Below are 17351 nucleotides of genomic sequence, written 5' to 3' on the forward strand. Positions count from 1 at the left end.
TCCTATTTTTAATTTACGTTAATGATGTTTCTTTTGCCATTCGTAATTCTTCTTTCCTCTTGTATGCCGATGACATCAAGATTTTTAAGGAAATTCATTCAGTTAACGACTGTCGCTTGCTGCAGTCAGATTTGCGCTCTTTTTCCGAATGGTGCAACGCTAATAACCTTTCTCTGAATGCCTCGAAGACAAAATTCATGTCTATCACTCGCAAAACATCTAGCGTGTCATTTCAATACTCTGTCAATTCTGTGTCCTTATGCAAGGTTTATGAGATCAGTGATCTTGGTGTTGTTGTTGATAGCACGTTAAACTTTTCTGCTCACGCTAAGCGTGTTGCTTTGCGGGGTCTTCGCACCCTAGGCTGTGTTTGCAGATTGTCTAGAGAATTCCGTTCTCCTATGCCCTTCCGAAAATTGTACACCGCGCTATGTCTTCCTCAACTGGAGTATGCGTCCGTGATATGGAATGGCATTGCTCAATCCAGCGGTAACACCATTGAACGAGTCCAGAAAAAATTCCTTAGCATATATAACCATCGCTTTGCTAAAAAATCTCGTTCAAATACTGCTGAATTATTATCATTGCCATCACTTCACTGCCGACGAAATCGTTCTGATCTCTTGTTTCTTTACAAGCTAGTCCACGGTATCATATCCTGCCCTGTACTTCTCAATTGTGTTAATTTTCGAATTCCGCGTAAGTTAACCAGAGAGAACAGACCGTTTCATGTACCCGCCTGCTTCTTCCAACACTCTACCGTTCACAGAATACAAAGTCTCTATAATGTTAATTTTCTTGATCTTGACATTTTTCATAGTCCAGAATCATTGTTTTTATCCGAGCTTTGTACTGTTTTGACATAGTATGGCACAATGTACAAAGTCTTCCCTTCTCCGTCTTTCCGCATAGTTGTATATATGCAATCTAATTTTTCATTCCCCTTCAATATTTCTCGTGTTGTCTTATTTTACTCCTCCCCTTTTGTGTTCATTTCTCTTTGTCTACGTGTATTTGCTCTTTTTATTTCTGAAGACTGTCTGTATTGTATAGTTTATTTTTATTGTTTTTTTTGCGTGCGCCTGCACAAAGACCTTACGTTGTTCTGGGCACGTTAAATAAATGATTGATTGATTGATTGATTATTATTATTATTATTATTATTATTATTATTATTATTATTATTATTATTATTATTATTATTATTATTATTATTATTATTATTATTATCATTATTATTGTTGTTGTTGTTGTTGTTGTTGTTGTTGTCATTTGATGAGTATACACAGACATACGAGGAGACGAAGGAAACAAGGAGGTAGCCGGGCTGGAAACTGCCACCGAGAGGGGCAGAGCGCCTGCCGGCTCTTTCGGAAGGAAGAAAGAGATAGAGGAAAGGAAGATGGAGAAAAGAGGAAGCAAAGGAAGTATAGAGATAAAGAAATGACGGAGACTCGGATGTAAATTAGTAGGAATACGGAAAAATGTCTAGAAGCGAAGGCCACATCAGTTTTGTTCGTTAAAGTTAGCAGTGTTCCATAGGCCTCTCGGAACCAGGCAGTCGTCAAGACTAGCGCACTTGAGCCCAATAAGCCTGTATTCCTTAATTAGCGATGTACATCGCTTAACGAACGCGGGCACTCTAAGATGAGAGGTTTAAGTGCCTCACCGGAGCCACAAGGCGTACACGACGGACTCTCCTCCGGTCCTTGACGGCATAAACGTTCGCGCACCAACACAGAGTCGTCAAATCGTCAACTTCAGTAAGAGGACTCTATAGCACGGAGATGCAAGCTACTGCGACGAAAACGGGCAGGACACGATCCTTTTTCCACACGCTTGTCTGGGTGCTGCTTTCGAAGGTGTCGGCGGATCATACACGAAATTTCTGGGCCGTAACGCTCGTTGTAGACAGAAGTTGAAGCGAGGCGATCAGCCTCCTAAATTGCAACAACTGAGCGTGTGGAAATACAGCACCGGGGAGATCCGCTCGTCCACATTTTCCTGCGGTTGAATAATGTGGCGGAGCAGGAACTGAGCGTGATCATGCCCGATACAGACCCCATAGCCTGATTGACCTCACTTACCTCACAGCCTCATAGCCGGTTGACCTCATTGCCTCAATGGAGAAAGTCTTACATGAGCAGTTCTAGCGGTGGGGAGAGGCCAGAGCGTCTTACCCAGCCCCTTACACACGCCCGAAAGCGCTAGCGCGTGCCAGCGCGTTCTGACTAGGATACAACGCGTTGGTTCATCGCGCGTCTGCAGAATCTCGTTCCCCAACGCCATCACATGATTGCTGAGAGAGCGTAAGAGAGAGAGGTCACAGCCTCTTACCCAGCCCCTTACACAGGCCCGAACGCACTAGCGCGTGCCAGCACACCAGTGTTGAACGGAACGGCGTTCCAAGGAACAACGTTCCACGAACTAGTTCCTTTTTGGAGGAGCGGAGGAACGTCACGGTTCCATTGATGATCGGTGGAACTGTAACGGTAACTCGTTACGTTTACGTAGGAACGGCAGGGGGAACGGCAGGGGGAAATCGTTGCCCGTGAGATGGTCGTCGAAGCTGTAGAAAGGAAATCTAATATGTGTTTCTCAGAAAGAAAACTACGCTGTTTAAAAAAAAAAAAAAAAATATGGGAAGCTTGCGCTAGCGGGGCAATGCTGGACTAACAGCGGAGCTTGTTGCCGACCTAGCTTCTGTCGGTTTCTACGGGCTCGACTAAGTCGTTGCTAGTTTTGGCTAGGTAATGCAAGGCTTGGCTGTGTGGAGCGTAGAACTATATTGCTTGGCTTAGTTTCATCGTGACTACGTGTAAGGGAAAGGTTAATTAGTGATGTTAATTAGCTCGGTCTCAGTTAGCAATGACTTATTCAGCGAGGCCTGAGTTAGCAAGATAATAATTAGTATTTCTCAATTAGCATGATCTCAATTAGAATAGCGTTAACTAGCAATTTCCTTAATGAACAATTAATATCAATTAAACTTAATTAGCAAAGGTCTTAAGAAGATGAAGAAGAGGGCGAAAAGAGCGCGCGCCGGCCTGAGCAACGCGCTAGAAGGTAGAGGCCGATCACGATGATGATCGTTTTTTGTTCACTCTGCACGGCATAACCTCCAGCTCAAACAGCTCCACTGTTAAAACATCGCAGATAGAAGCAGAATTAATCGACAACCTCTGTAAAGCGCACGAACGATGGTGAAGCCAAGCTGCCAAATTTCGTAGAACTGTCTCTGCAGAAGCAGTTGGGTGGTTTCCGAGAGGTGACGTGTGTGTGCGCGGCTCTTGGTATAATCAGCGAGATATGGTGAAAGCGTAGGTGGCGTTTTAGTAATAGTATGACTACGATTGCGCCTATGACGAATCCACAGGTATGGCTGTTTGTAAAGCCCGCAACCGTGCTCACCTGTCGTGCATGGACTGAACACTGTGTGTGTGAGATAACTCTGTTCCATCGCCATGTCCACACTTATGATGGGTGCTCTGCGGGAACTCAATATGTGCCGAGAGCTACAAAATCGTTGAGTGTTAGTGATACAGACTGGTCGCGGGTTTGATTCCGACTTCGGATCGCGCATTTCAATAGCAGAGTTCAGATGCACGGTAAGGAATCTTAGCTTGTAAAATCAACCCGAATTCGCACATGCGGCGTGCCTCATAATCGCATCGTTGTCCTGGCGCGTAGATATCAAGAACAAATATTTCGAATAGCTTCATTATTGACTGGCTCTGTTCACAGCACCAAGATATGTGTATTGGTCAGTAAGCCTATCAGGCTAAAAGAATACATTAAAATAGAACAGTAACTTCTAGGCCTACATTACAAACACCCTAACTATACGCAGCATTTTTCTTTTCTTTTTGAAGATATACCTTTGATTACAATCTTTTTAGGGACATGAAAATCGCCTTTACGTTTTCTTGTAGAGATTTCGTTTCGTGTGAAAGCACCATATTAGTGATGGCGAAGTGCGCTGCGTCACTGCAAAGTCAGAGCCACGATAATGTCACGATTGTGCAGAAAACTGACCCTAGCTGGTCAGGAGCCGCAATGTCAGTTTGAATATGCAAACGAAATTTGCGGACGCCTTCCTATGGGCTGGCTGCAAAAATGAACAAGCGCGTCTGTCAGACAGACGTACTCTCGTTTGAAGATTTGCACTGGGCCGATGTATCCCACGAAGTCCTGTTCATTGTCGTACATAAGTTTTTCGAAGATCGCGCTCCTACGTTATAACACACCAGCGACTATTCAAGTCAGAAGGTGCACGGGCACGTGTGTTTCAGCATGAGCGGTCAATTCGCTGACGGCAATAAGAGCATGGGATGAAAACTGTTTACCTCTCTGGGGTGCTATGCAGGATGGCCCGAGCTTCTCGGACACACGAGTTTGCTCCGAACTCGCATTACGGCGGTCATGGCACGAAAACAGTGCGGAGCGCGCGAGGGCAGCGTTGATAAAAATCGCTACAAGAACGAGCATGGCGTCACAAACGCATGTGCAGCATTTGCGGCGGTTTTCAAAGGAACACCGCGTGAGAACGCATCAGCGCCACCACTCAGTCAACATTTCAACAGTGCAGCACAGTTAGCGTGATTGTCGCGCTATCTTTTTTGTCAACTCAACATCGCGCCTCCCATAGGCGTGTTCGTGGGCGTTTCTCCTCTTTCGGGCAAGTTCTTTCGTTCCGCCTGCAGCATGGAATTTGCACTCTCGAAGGCAACAAGGACGCACACGTAGCACTCTTGTGCAGCTCGTTTCGCTTTTGCCGAATATTGCAGATAAATATACGGACAGGTTGTCACCGGGGGCGCAGGCATCATGGCGGCAACGCGGCTGTGAGTGATACGTCGTGAGCGCGGTGAAATTGAATGCGACATATCGTAGCCACGTCATGATATAACCTTTACTTCTTCGTGCGTGTCTGTATAGTCTGTGCGATTAAGCTGATTGATGAATCGTGCCACTCGCTGGCATTGCGGCGTAAGCACTGCTCCTCGGCAAGAGAAAACGCGGTGGGTGGACCTGATCTTCGCCGCCGGCCTCTGTCAATCAACCTGATTGACGCGAAAACTCGGGTACAAGCTCGTTGATTCTGAGAAGGCCCCAGTTAAACTCGTGACTATCATAGTGCCGGTGTGGCTGTCAAGCGCTTCATGCGGTGGACGCTAAGCAGCTGCTTCTTTGCATATAAAATAATTGGGTCAGCTTGCACTACATGTGCAAGGCTGAAGCCATATAGGAGCTTGTGACAGTGGCGTAGCCAAGAGGGGGGGGGGGGGCACACCGGGTCCGTGCCTCCCCCCTCCCCGAATTTTTTTTACCATGGCATGCACAGCACAAAATGACACTCGACCACATCTGCCTGCCCTGCTCCCACTTCAGGTCATGGAGGTGCCCCCCCCCCCCCCGAAAAAAAATTCTGCCTACGCCCCTGGCTTGTGATCTTCCAGCTTTTACGTGGCTTGTCTACTCATTCTGCTCGGACTGCTTCGGAGTGAAAACCATGTCAGTTCGGGCTGAATTTTAATAGCACTGATTAGCTAGGGCTTAATTGACATGATATTGAACAGTTGTGTTGATTGGTAAGACTTTAATTAACACGGCAATAATTACCTCGTGTGTAATTAACAGGGTCCTAGTTAATACGTTGCTAATTAGCTTAATACTAATTAGCACGATTCTAAATAGCATGATGTTTGTTAGATCCCAGTTAACTGACTTTAATTAGCCCGTTCCTCATTAGCGGTATGCAAATTAGTATGACCTTAACTAGCACAGTTAGAGCTTTACTCGGCTTTATTAGCATGGTCTTATTAAGATGTGACCTAATTACCTCGTTCTTAGCAGGACTTCGCTTAATTGGTTTGGTCCTAGCATGTGCTGACTTAATTACCTAGGTGTACCGCCCATAATTAGCTCATCAGCCGGGCGCAGATGCTACCAAGATGCAGAAGGCGACGAAGAGGGCGCGCGCCGGCCGAGCAGCACGTCAGAATGTACTGGCCGACCATGATCATTGTACACGCGTGGCCTCGGCGATTAGCTGCGGCCGCGATGTAAGGCGCTCGGCCGGAACCACGGTGGCCGGAACTAATCTCAAAGGCCACGGTGCTCATTATTCTAAAGAATACTTAGTGCAGACATTAAAATCTTGAAAATGAATTTAAACAGCCCGTGGCTGTAAAAAGTATCGTTACTAAATATTTGACACTTTTCTTGCATGGGTGCGCTTTCGCACTCAGTGGAACGACAAACAAATGAAAGAAGATGCCTCTGGTTCGAACACACCACCCAACTTTGTCGACCGCCCTTGACGTGCCGCTGCGTTTCATCGTAACCAGTGGAACGCAGCGTGCGCTGAAAGATGGATTTGACCTTTTCGTACTGTTAGCTCGTTTAAATTGCGTGTCGCCAGAGCTCAGACGGATTCCGAGTTTCTCCAAACTCGGGTCATCCTGGTTGTGATGTGTGGTACAACCCTGCTGTTATCACGCGAAGTTGTAGAGCGGGTTGCTTTTTCTTTCGCACTTTCTCAGCAGTCCAAGTGATGCTCCATCCACGTTACTTCTTGTTTATCACTAGACCGTGAGTTGTGTGTGATAAATCCGAGAGCAAAGAATCGTTACAATATAGTTAACGACAGCTGGTGCACCGTGGTCAGGATATGCCTAAAATCCACGTCTTCCTGGACTAGTGAGGCCGCCCACCTTAGGCAAATAACATCTCTTCCTTCCCAAGAAACATCTTATTTCTCTCTCACCAGTTTAGAATATACTCCATACCTGAATATATCAAGAAGAGAAAGTCAATGAAGACATTTAGAAATTGGATAACTGTCAATAAAATCATTTATTTTTCATATTCTGTGTACATAACATCTACCGCCGTTGTCGATTCTGTTCGACCAGGGGTTTGTTGATTCATGAGCAGTGTCTTCTCTGCTCGAGACTAGTTTGTTGACGTGGAGTGGTGGGATGATGGTGAAAACGTGACGTCAGAGTAGTTTATTAACCAGCGAAGCCGGCGACGCTACTGCCATATCCCTGCTTTCCGAAAGATCCCTGAGCACCGGACGCACCCCGGTTGAAGCCGGCGCTGCCCTGACCGAAGCCGCTGCCGTAGCGGTTGCTCGAGGACTCGGAGAAGCCCTGGCTGTTGCGGTGGCCAGCTTGGTTCCTGTATCCCTGGACGTTCTTGAAAGCGTTGCCCCTGTCGAAGGCTCCGCTTCCCTGGTTGTGTCCAGATGCGCTGGCGCTAAACCCACCCTGCGAGGCCCCAGCCTGCTGGTTGTAGCCGGCACCGAAGCCACCACCCACGGGGTATCCGCCGACTCCCAAGCCGGTGCCCAGGCCTGCGCCTCCGGCGTAGCCACCACCGCCCAGGAGGACGTCACCGGCGAAGCAGGCGCTCACGCCCAGAAGAACGAGGACCTGCGTGATTAGTTTCGGAAATGATGATAGTCAGTGAGAGCACAGTGAGTCCAACTAAGAAGATAACAAATGTATTGCTATCGTTGAAAGCCTGCGTGATTCAAAGTCAGCTTGGTGTCTTCAAATCAGTAACAATAAAAAAAAACAAGAAAAAGAAAAACTCAGCAGCTACACCTTATTCAAACTGTCACTCTCCAACTTCGTCGACACCTTTGAGTGTTCTTAGTCTCTGTTATTATCGCTAGTTCTGTATTCCACCTCAACATACAGACAGTGCGCTAGTGGCTGTGACTTATAACAAATCGGGTTCCTGAAAAATCTCATAACGTAGAACGAGGCTATGATTTTCAATGTTTCAAATTTGAAAGAGAGACAGAGAGAGAGGGAGAGAACAAGAAGAGGAAACGTAAGGAGGTTAACACGACAAGCATCTGGTTTGCTACCCAACACTGGGTGTAAGTGAATAGAAATAGAAAAAGGAGAGAGAAAGCAGCTACTTCACGCACACAGGAGTATAATCGGTCACAACAAGGTGCGTGAGAATAGTGAAATTTTGAACCAAATCGAATACGAATAGAATAGTGATCATACCAAATCGAATACGAATACGAATGGAATACTATTTGAATCGTTTTCGAATAGTAGGGCAACGATTTTTATAACAGGCCTAGAATTCCGCAACACTTAACCGACAAACAATACTGCAATAATGTAAACTGAGGTCATCCCACATACAGCAGTGGCTACATCTTTCGAAGTATATTTTTTATTGTCGGATGAACAAAGCAGTTACTTTAGTATCAAGGTAGTACTTTGTTACCAGCTTTTAAATAACACTCAGACCTAAAAGTTAAATAACGTTTCATGAATGAACATCATAATGAATCTCATGATAACGACAGTGGATTAAGGACACATTCACTTCGGCGACACTGGAGTTTAAAGAAGAAATTCCTTTATCCGGTGTTGAGTAAAGCTTCTATAGTCCCGTAAAAACTTGAACTGCTTGGATCTTCGTAATGTAGTAATTAAAACAAGAAATATGATCCATCACTCTTCGAACTTTTTACTCCTTTCAGGTTTTCCCACTGCTGCTGATTATTCGAAAAGTATTCGAAAAATATTCGGTAGTTCGAATATGCGCTATTCGATTCGACCACCGAATCAAATAGAACACTATTCGACTCGTTATTCGAAATTTTTTAATATTCGCGCACCTCTAGTCACAATGGGATAAGAGAGTTACAGCATCGCAGAGGCAGGAGAATGTGCGAAATCCCGCCTCCTACCTCCTTCATGTCTTGATTTACTCGCACACATGGTCTTTAATCTGTGGCAGCCCATCCAGTCAGAAATCTTGCAAGAACGATGACGTCAGCGCATCCAAGAAGGGGTGCTATCGCGGAACGATTCTATTTTTTATTCCAATGCTTTTCGTGCTTTTCGCGCTTGGCCATTGGTCAGAACGACGGTCCGTCGGCGTTATCAACGCGATCAGCCAGCCGCGAGTGGTGGATGATAAGAATAGCATAGAATATGGCATTGGAATCGGGAATAGAATCGTTCCGCGATTGCACCCCAGTTTCGCGACCATTTTTTGCAATCCGATTGGTTGCGGCCGCTTTGATAGAAAAGCAACTGCTTTGGCTCAGTCGCTCGCTGCTGGATTTTTCAGTCGCGCGACAGCAGTCGAAACCGACAGCAGTCGAAATCAATCAGATGCGCAGAAACTGGACGCCAGCTTATTTAGTGGGAGCACATGCGAAGGCTCTGTGGTGACGGGTATTCGTTGCGCTAAAAGGTGGGATCATCGGTCGTTTTGAGCTGATTTTAAGTCGCCAATCGCAAATGGTCGCGCACCCGGTGCTACAGTCGGTTGCAACCTAAGAATAAATATAAACTACGCCCATAGAAGCGCGGCGCACTTGTCAGTCATACATGCAATAGAGTCGTGCAAGCTAGTTTCCTTGCTAACCGCAAGTACCTTTTTTAGTGCTAATGTAAATACTACGCATATTCGAAACTAAAGGTTTGTCGCTACTACTCAAAAAATACCTTTTGGCAAAGCAGTGATGTCGGAATTCCTCATGGAATTTGCCAGGACGTTGAAATTTTTTGCTTAAAACCAGCGATGAACATGCGTGTGCATGAGAACACCTACTGTCTCTGTCTGAAACACTCGAATAGTGTGTGGCGTCATGAACATGAGCAAATGCGATTGGATGGAACGTCTATGGAAATTCTGCCTGGTTGGGACAGTGATGGCTGTGGGAGGAGCTTGTATTTATTCTTAGGTTGTAACTGACTGTGGTAGCAAGTGTGAAATAGCCTTTATTGTAAACGCGCCCGAATTATTTATTTATTTATTTATTTATTTATTTATTTATTTATTTATTTATTTATTTATTTATTTATTTATTGATACCGAGGAGAACAATCGCATGCCGCCGAAAACAGTTATGCTTAATTTTGTAGAGTGTTGAGTACATGGTAAGCGTCTATCTTATAAAATTTCGCGACTTTCCTTGGGCTACAGGTAATAATCACAATGACATTGCATGAAAGTTTAGGAGCTGTAGATTGGAAAGCGGCATGTTCGGACATCTGCCATGTCCAATTAAAGGACTTCACAAATTAGACCTAAAATATCACTCAGAACTTTCAAGTATTGAAGTCAATCTATGGAACCGAGAGCATTTTGTTATTTTAGTTGTCGTTAATAATAGAGAAAAGTGATGTTTCATGCTGTTGGGAGTGCAAATAAGCGATTGGCGTTCTTTTGTGAAGACAAACCAGTGCTTGTGGTGGTCTTGAAGTCGTTGCTCAGTGAATCAGTGGGTGATTTTTGGGTATCAAGTCAACAATACGCCGCTGCCTATAAAAAGCAGTCCTGCTACCTCGTAACATTTTATAAACTGCAGAGTATAAGAGAGTCTTCTGAAGACTAGATACGAAAATGAGTGCGGCGAAAAGCACTTGACTAATATTACCGAAGTGTGCTGGTTATAGACTTACACGCTGACGTTCATTATACAGCCCAGCCCTAACGAACAATATAATTCTAATAGGACACTGCAGGACGAAACCCAAAACAAAAAAGGAAAACAGGAAAGATGGGAAAGGCAGGAATGTTGACCAGTTTAGAATTGCCGGTAAAATTGGGGAAAGGGATCTGGGAGTTTGAAAGTTAGAAGAGTAAAGAAAGAGGCAGAGGGGGGGGGGGCACATACATGACGTCATAGTCTGTCAGCCTTGTACTCTGTACCACATCACTATTTGCCTACAGCCGCTTGTGCAAGTCTGTTGCTTTTAAAACAGTTAACAATGCCATCGTCGCATTCATCCTCGATAACCTCTCAGGGCAACATTCCATAATGGTTGCTACCGACATCGGTCTGTGGTAAAGGTAAGCGACGAGGGCGAAAATAAAAACAGCACTTAGCAGGTGAGTGGTACCTGATACGTGCTGAACCAAATGTCCCAACGTAATGGAGATGTAAACAGTATTGCGATCCAAGTTCATATTTAAAGCAACGTTAAAGACGGAAGCACAAGACAAAGACGACCACAAGACAAGGCGCTGGACCAAAGGACATCGGTGCCTTGTCCTGTTGTCTTTGTTTTGAGCTTCTGTCTTTAGCGCTGCTTTCAATATCAACCTTAACCAACGCGCCCAGTCTTGAATCATGTTGTATGACCCAGGTAAGGGCTGGAATAATTGCGATCTGTGTTCCTGAACCTGGTAAGGTTTATCAAATGAACACTAAGGTGCTCCTTCGAGCCTGCAAATAAATGCTCGTTGAAAAAAGACTGAAATGCATCTGCATGTTCATGCTGAATATGTACTAGCACTTCCATTGAATTATTTGATACTTCCAAAGGTCTTAATGATTTTAATGAAGAGGTGTCAGAAGATGATCCTCTTACAATAATGAAAACAACTTACGAGGGACAGCATCTTGGTCAAACGCTGAAGGGTGACAACACCGGCTGGGCAGATGCAACGAAGTGAGAGTGATGGCTTAACAACAGACGGCCGTGCTTTTTTATACCTTACCACCGGTGAAAGCTGACTCGTGGCACGTGTTATCGCGGCAATAAGCGCTGGCCATCTTCCTGGCGGAGGGAGTAGCGCGCTTCCGGGAGCGAGGCGTCTATCGTCTGCAGCCTCCTGCCATCCTGTCGGAGGATATCCACCATGATACGGCATGTAGACATGCAGGTCTAACTGTTCGTCCCTGACAGACGCAGCCAGGGTGGGGCGAGATGTGCGCTTTACTACCCCCATACGCTTCCCTTAGGAATTGCGTTGAGCCACACGCCTTCGGGCGGACTATAAACTGCATTGCATGCCGTTAGACTTCTTCAGTTCAGAGTAATCACACACACACACACACACACACACACACACACACACACACACACACACACACACACACACACACACACACACACACACACACACACACACACACACACACACACACACACACACACACACACACACACACACACACACACACACACACACACACGCGCACACACACACACACACACACACACACACACGCACGCACGCACGCACACACACACACCACACACACACACACACACACACACACACACACACACACACACACACACACACACACACACTGCGTCCTGGAATTGCTGCATAAAGGAAACTTACGGGTAATCATTGCTCTGGACATTGAGTGAACTAGGCCAGCTAATGATTGTGAGAACGCAGGAGAGGAAAGCCTTGGGAATTCGGTCCCAGTTCGGTCACGCTTCATGAGAATGTGAACTTATCCATTTTCTGTTTGGTCGCCTTGCGCGTGCGTAGTAAAAAATCAAGGCAGCTTAGCACTAGTGGTGCCAAGCCTGAAGTAAGTGCGGAGCTGGGCAGTCTTCTTTGTTTCTCTTCGGTTTTCTGTTTCATTCCTCCTCTCTTTCTTTCTTTTTCTCTTTTACGCTTTTTTCTGTCTCTTTTTCTCTCTTTATTATTTCTATTTTTCTTCCTATCTTTTCCCTTTCTTTCTCGGTATTTCAATTTCTCGCTTGCTTTCTCTTTTTTTTCTATTTTTATACGTGGTTTTGCCTGCGTTACGCCAAGCGACGACAGCATACGACAGCATACGACAGCCCGGGCCCCTAAAGTGCTCCGCACTTGATATCATCATCAAGGCGCTCGAAGAACAAGATGAAAGACACTTTTCCTTGGCGCGGGCACGCACTCAATATGCTACAGTGTGTTCAGGTAAGAACGTCGGTGCATGTCCGCGGACCCACTTCAATTTCGCTGAAAAAAATGTATTTTCCTTAGTCAACAAAATTCGCAAGTCTCCACTCAGCAAAACCACTTTTTGAGAATTGCGTGAAAATGGGATTTGACGAGGTCCGCCAAAATAACTATTGTAGCTGTGAGTCTCAACATTTTTCTTAGCATACTACAAGAAACGTATGTTTACGATATGTTGTTATCTTGCAGTTTTGTAGCCCGCATTTTATTTAAAAAAATCGCAAATACGGCACATTGGTCAATAGTACTCTAAATTCAGATTTTTTTCCTTCGCGTCTATAATACTTAGAATTTGTAAAATTTTGCAGGAGTGTTGCCACATATCAGTTTAACTATTGTGCTAAGTATGATTGCCGAGAATGACGCAAAACGCAAACAAAAAATCATTAGTGAAGGCATGTCTCTAAAAATGAAATATTTTGAAATGCAATAAAAAAAAAGCCACCTTCGATTCTCTTTAAACTCTCGAGAATAAAAGCCCAGCGTCTGCTCTAACTTAATCTGCAAAAACACGTAGCATTATTTTTGTGAGGTCGGAGTTAGAAAGCCACCAAAGTGGCCAAATTGACCTTCACGCGCAACCACTTAAATGAGCGAGCATGTAGGTATAGTTGCCATTGTAGTGGTTTTATGTCTTAAATATGGTCTCTCGTGTTCATGAAACATCGAATTGACAGAAAAAAGACGAAGAGTTGCTTTAACGTGCAAATTTGGACATATGCGTGCTTGTACTCGTCGTAGTATTGTTCCTGGCGAAAGCCATAATCGGAAAAAGTTCGTCTAGATGCTAGTGATGCAGCACTATCGGCAAATCGACGATCGATAGCATCAATAGTTCTTTTTTTAACTATCGATAGTGCTACTATCAATAAACTATCGATAGTGAAATCGATAGTACCGTCGGTAGTATTACTACTCACATTACTATGAATAGTGCTGTCAATAATTATGCTGTTGCTGGCCAGCGGTATTGCCAAAAAGCATTTGCGATGTCCTACTAGCAGCAGTACTCAGTTGACATAATTTATGAGCATTTTTTTGCGAAATAAAAATTATTTCAGCAGCGAAAATGCAGGAATGTGTCCATCAATAAACTCATATTCAGAGAGGTAACAACTTACACCTTAGAATTACACACCTAATCCTTGACATTTTAGAGCGCAGCTCTTAGGTGCCCGTTGCTACGTTGAGCGGTGTCGCCATCGGTGGCGTAACAGATAGATATCAAAACGTAACCGATAGGCACGAAAAAAAAAATACACAGGATCGGATGGGATTTGAACCCGGGCCCACTGCGTGGCAGTCGAGTACTCTACCACAGAGCCACGCTTTTTTTTTCTGTATTGCCGAATGTAACATTCAAACAAAATACAGAGCCACGCTGGTGCTATACAGGCGTTATATCGGACAAGGAATCGCGTTAACCTATGTAATATAGCGTGGCAGAAGAGTAAAATAAGAAGCAGTCATCACACAGTGCTAATTGCGCAATTAATGGGTGGTTTAAGAAAAACGATGAGCTATAATTGTATAACGCCTGGATCATGACCTTTATGCCAGAATAAACTCTCTCCGTCTTGGAAACTGCTTCAGCCTTTTCAAACAGATCGTCGTATAACGTACAGACGTATCTGTGTCTGTCAGATATTTCGTTCCTGAGCAAAATGCTGCTGGGGAGTAAAACTTAACTGCTGAGGAGTACGTGTTTCATGATCATCCCTATAAAGAAAGTGACATTTCACCACCTCGTAATTTTGAATGCAATAGGACACTCGAAATTGTAAAAGTTAGTCTTATCTCTCGTGAATTTGTCACGTTTATTTTGCAGCGATTGCGTCGCTTGTTTCCCTAACGACAATTTATCAGACCTGAAACGCCCCAAAGTCAGCCTTCTTTCTTTTTAGTTGAACTTTGCGCTGGGATTACCACGAAGATATTACTGAATTTTTTTTTTTTTTTTTTGCTTGGGAACGCCTGGCTCCTTCAGACACAGATATCACTCGCGAAGTGAAGTTATGCAACGAGGAAATGAGCTTCTTTCTTTTTCGCCGGTAGGCATCGCGACAAAATAAAGACAAATGTGAAAGAAAGTGGGGCAGGAAGGTAGTAAGCAATCTTGACACACCCATCCTGTCTGCGTATCGCGGAGACCGCGGCTGTACACGCGACAGCCAGCGACGCCGTTCCAGCGTCGACATGCTGTGTGGTACTTCCCGTCGAATTCCAAACCAAGCAAGCCTTGCATGACAAAGAGGAATAGTTAAAAGTTAATGATATCTACAGCTTGCAGCTTGGTGTTACTATATAATATTAGGAGGACGTGCCACGAAGAATGCTCGGAGGACGTACCACAAAGAACTCGGGTGCATTCGGCAAGATGACTGTGAATGCGAGCAATACCAGCCGCAATAAGTGATGGCTGGCATCCATGATAAACAGTCTATGTCGTGTCTTCTATGGGAGCACCTCAAAAATATGGGAACGACCGCTTTTGAGTATCAACATGTGATGACTAAAAAATGAATTCTGCAATTATACATTCCGAAACCATGGTATACGGTTATGAGGCACGCCGTGGTAGGGGATTCCGGATTATTTTGTACCAAAAGGCTTTTTTTTTTTACGGGAACGTACAACTCTGAGTACACTGAAGTTTTTGGACGCCTACTATATGGAAATGCGACCAACATGGTCGACAAACGAATTCACTCTCGTACGTGATGGGTGCGACCTTACTTGCTGAGGAAATAATTCATGTGCCAGAAAGAACTACTCTGTGATAAGAAAGAAAGTCCCCAGAATGAGCACTGAGGAGTTTTGTGAAGAAACAATCCAATGCTGACTATCCGTGCCTATGAGAATCCCAATGCAATGCAGGCATTCTTCCTCGCGGCTGCTGCAGACCAGTAATAGCGTAGAAATTCAAATTAATGAAAAGAACAACTGAATAAATAAATGTGTACGCACAATATAGGTTCGAACATCCTATAGAGCCGCTCGCATAGACCAAAACCAACTGCAAGTCACAAGAACAACTTGAACTTTGCAAATGACTAATAATATTCGCAATGCCCACGAACTATAGGTGGCGCGATGTGCGATTAAAGATGGCGCCCGGAGGAGGTTCGACACGTCTGCTAGCATAGGGACAGATAGGACGTGCGGACACACGCCCCGCACAGCTTTCACCGGATGAAGGCATGAGCTGCACTGAAATGGATATGAGACCAAAATACGTACCCAAGTCATGGAAAGTGCTAAATACTCGCCACCTAATTATTTGCGTCGGTCTGAAAGGTTATATTTCGGCCCCGTTACCGTGCATCAACGATGCTTTGCGAAATCCTGTGCGTGTAGAGAAAACTGCATGAACTAGAATTGACGTACGAAGTGAACGGCACTGCGAGATAGTACGTACCAAGCCTGCCTGACAGATTTGCCGCAGTGATAGGTCGCTAGCGAGTAGCGCCATCGTTGTTACATGGGACCGCATGCTCAACGAGACGATGGTTTCCAAATATGTTACGCCGCCGTCATTACTTGCGCAGTCAGGAACGCGGCGTTACTTCTTCAACGGGACGCGAGCATTCAACATCCCATTCAGTAGCGCTTGTGTCGCAGTCATGCTCTGACTATAGCCGTGCGCAGTTCAATTCTCTCGAATTTTGCAGGTTCGATGAGCCCCTCGAAACATGAATCTCGAAAAAAATGCATATGCATGCTTTTCGCAACATCGAAGAATTCTATGTTGCGAAAATTCGTCGAACAACAATGCCGTTCGGAAGGTACCGGCGAAGTACAGCTAAAGTTAACATAGTGGCGTGGATGGTTGCATGACTGCGCGTTTCATCGCTCCAAACATTTCGCTTCCGCTGGGCGAGCTCGAACGTGTTGGCGGCATGCGGCGCTCCATAATATCTACAATAAGTTGCGCTATACGCAATGCACAAGAAAAATTATGCTTTTATTTTAATCTTGCTCAACGATTACACATTAAGCACAATCAAAGTGACTTACGAGTGTGAAAAAACATTAATACTTCAAATATTGTAGCGCTACATTTAAGGAGGACAAGACAGAGAAGTACACGAAAGGACGAGCGCTGACTCCAACTCTTTTTATTGAAATAACGCGCATTGCATTTCATAGCAAAAGAAGACAATGAACGTACGCGCAATCATAGAGGAACAGTAGATTACGGTGGGCTTTGCGCAAAACTATCACCTTTTATTTAGTATTTTATATTCACTGGCACGCAAGGATACAGATGTGGTGCTGACGCACGTGTTGCCTTTTCGTGTAATAAAAAATACTTCCGATTGTTCGCGAGCTAGCCTGTCCTTACATCGGCTTAGGATTTTGATTTCCTCCAGCCGCGGCTCACAGTTTCTACAAATGCTGCAATGGGCGGCTGGGTTCTGGAACAACGCCGACTTATCTCCTAACGATCGTTCATGTTCCTTGGCGCGCTGGTTTATGCAGCGCGCAGTCTGATCAACGTAAACTTTGCCACATGAAAGAGGGATCTCGTAAACCACACCCGTGACACACTACACATACGGCTTCGTGTGTTTCGTTCCACAGCAGGGAATCACCTGCTTTGGTCGCTA

The 17351-nt window shown here is 44.9% G+C and overlaps 1 protein-coding gene across 1 annotated transcript; it reads right to left on the minus strand.

Annotated features, from left to right (window-relative positions):
- Positions 1-6856: 6856 nt before the first annotated feature.
- LOC119394682 (pupal cuticle protein 36) lies at positions 6857-11534 on the minus strand. Its single transcript, XM_037661997.2, has 2 exons — positions 11386-11534; positions 6857-7439 (listed from the first exon to the last, which is right to left on the minus strand). Exons 1-2 carry the CDS (start codon positions 11395-11397, stop codon positions 7017-7019), a joined length of 435 nt encoding a protein of 144 aa, XP_037517925.1. The 5' UTR covers positions 11398-11534; the 3' UTR covers positions 6857-7016.
- Positions 11535-17351: the final 5817 nt, after the last annotated feature.

Source organism: Rhipicephalus sanguineus, chromosome 1 (genome assembly GCF_013339695.2).
Source record: "Rhipicephalus sanguineus isolate Rsan-2018 chromosome 1, BIME_Rsan_1.4, whole genome shotgun sequence".
Classification (NCBI taxonomy): domain Eukaryota; kingdom Metazoa; phylum Arthropoda; class Arachnida; order Ixodida; family Ixodidae; genus Rhipicephalus; species Rhipicephalus sanguineus.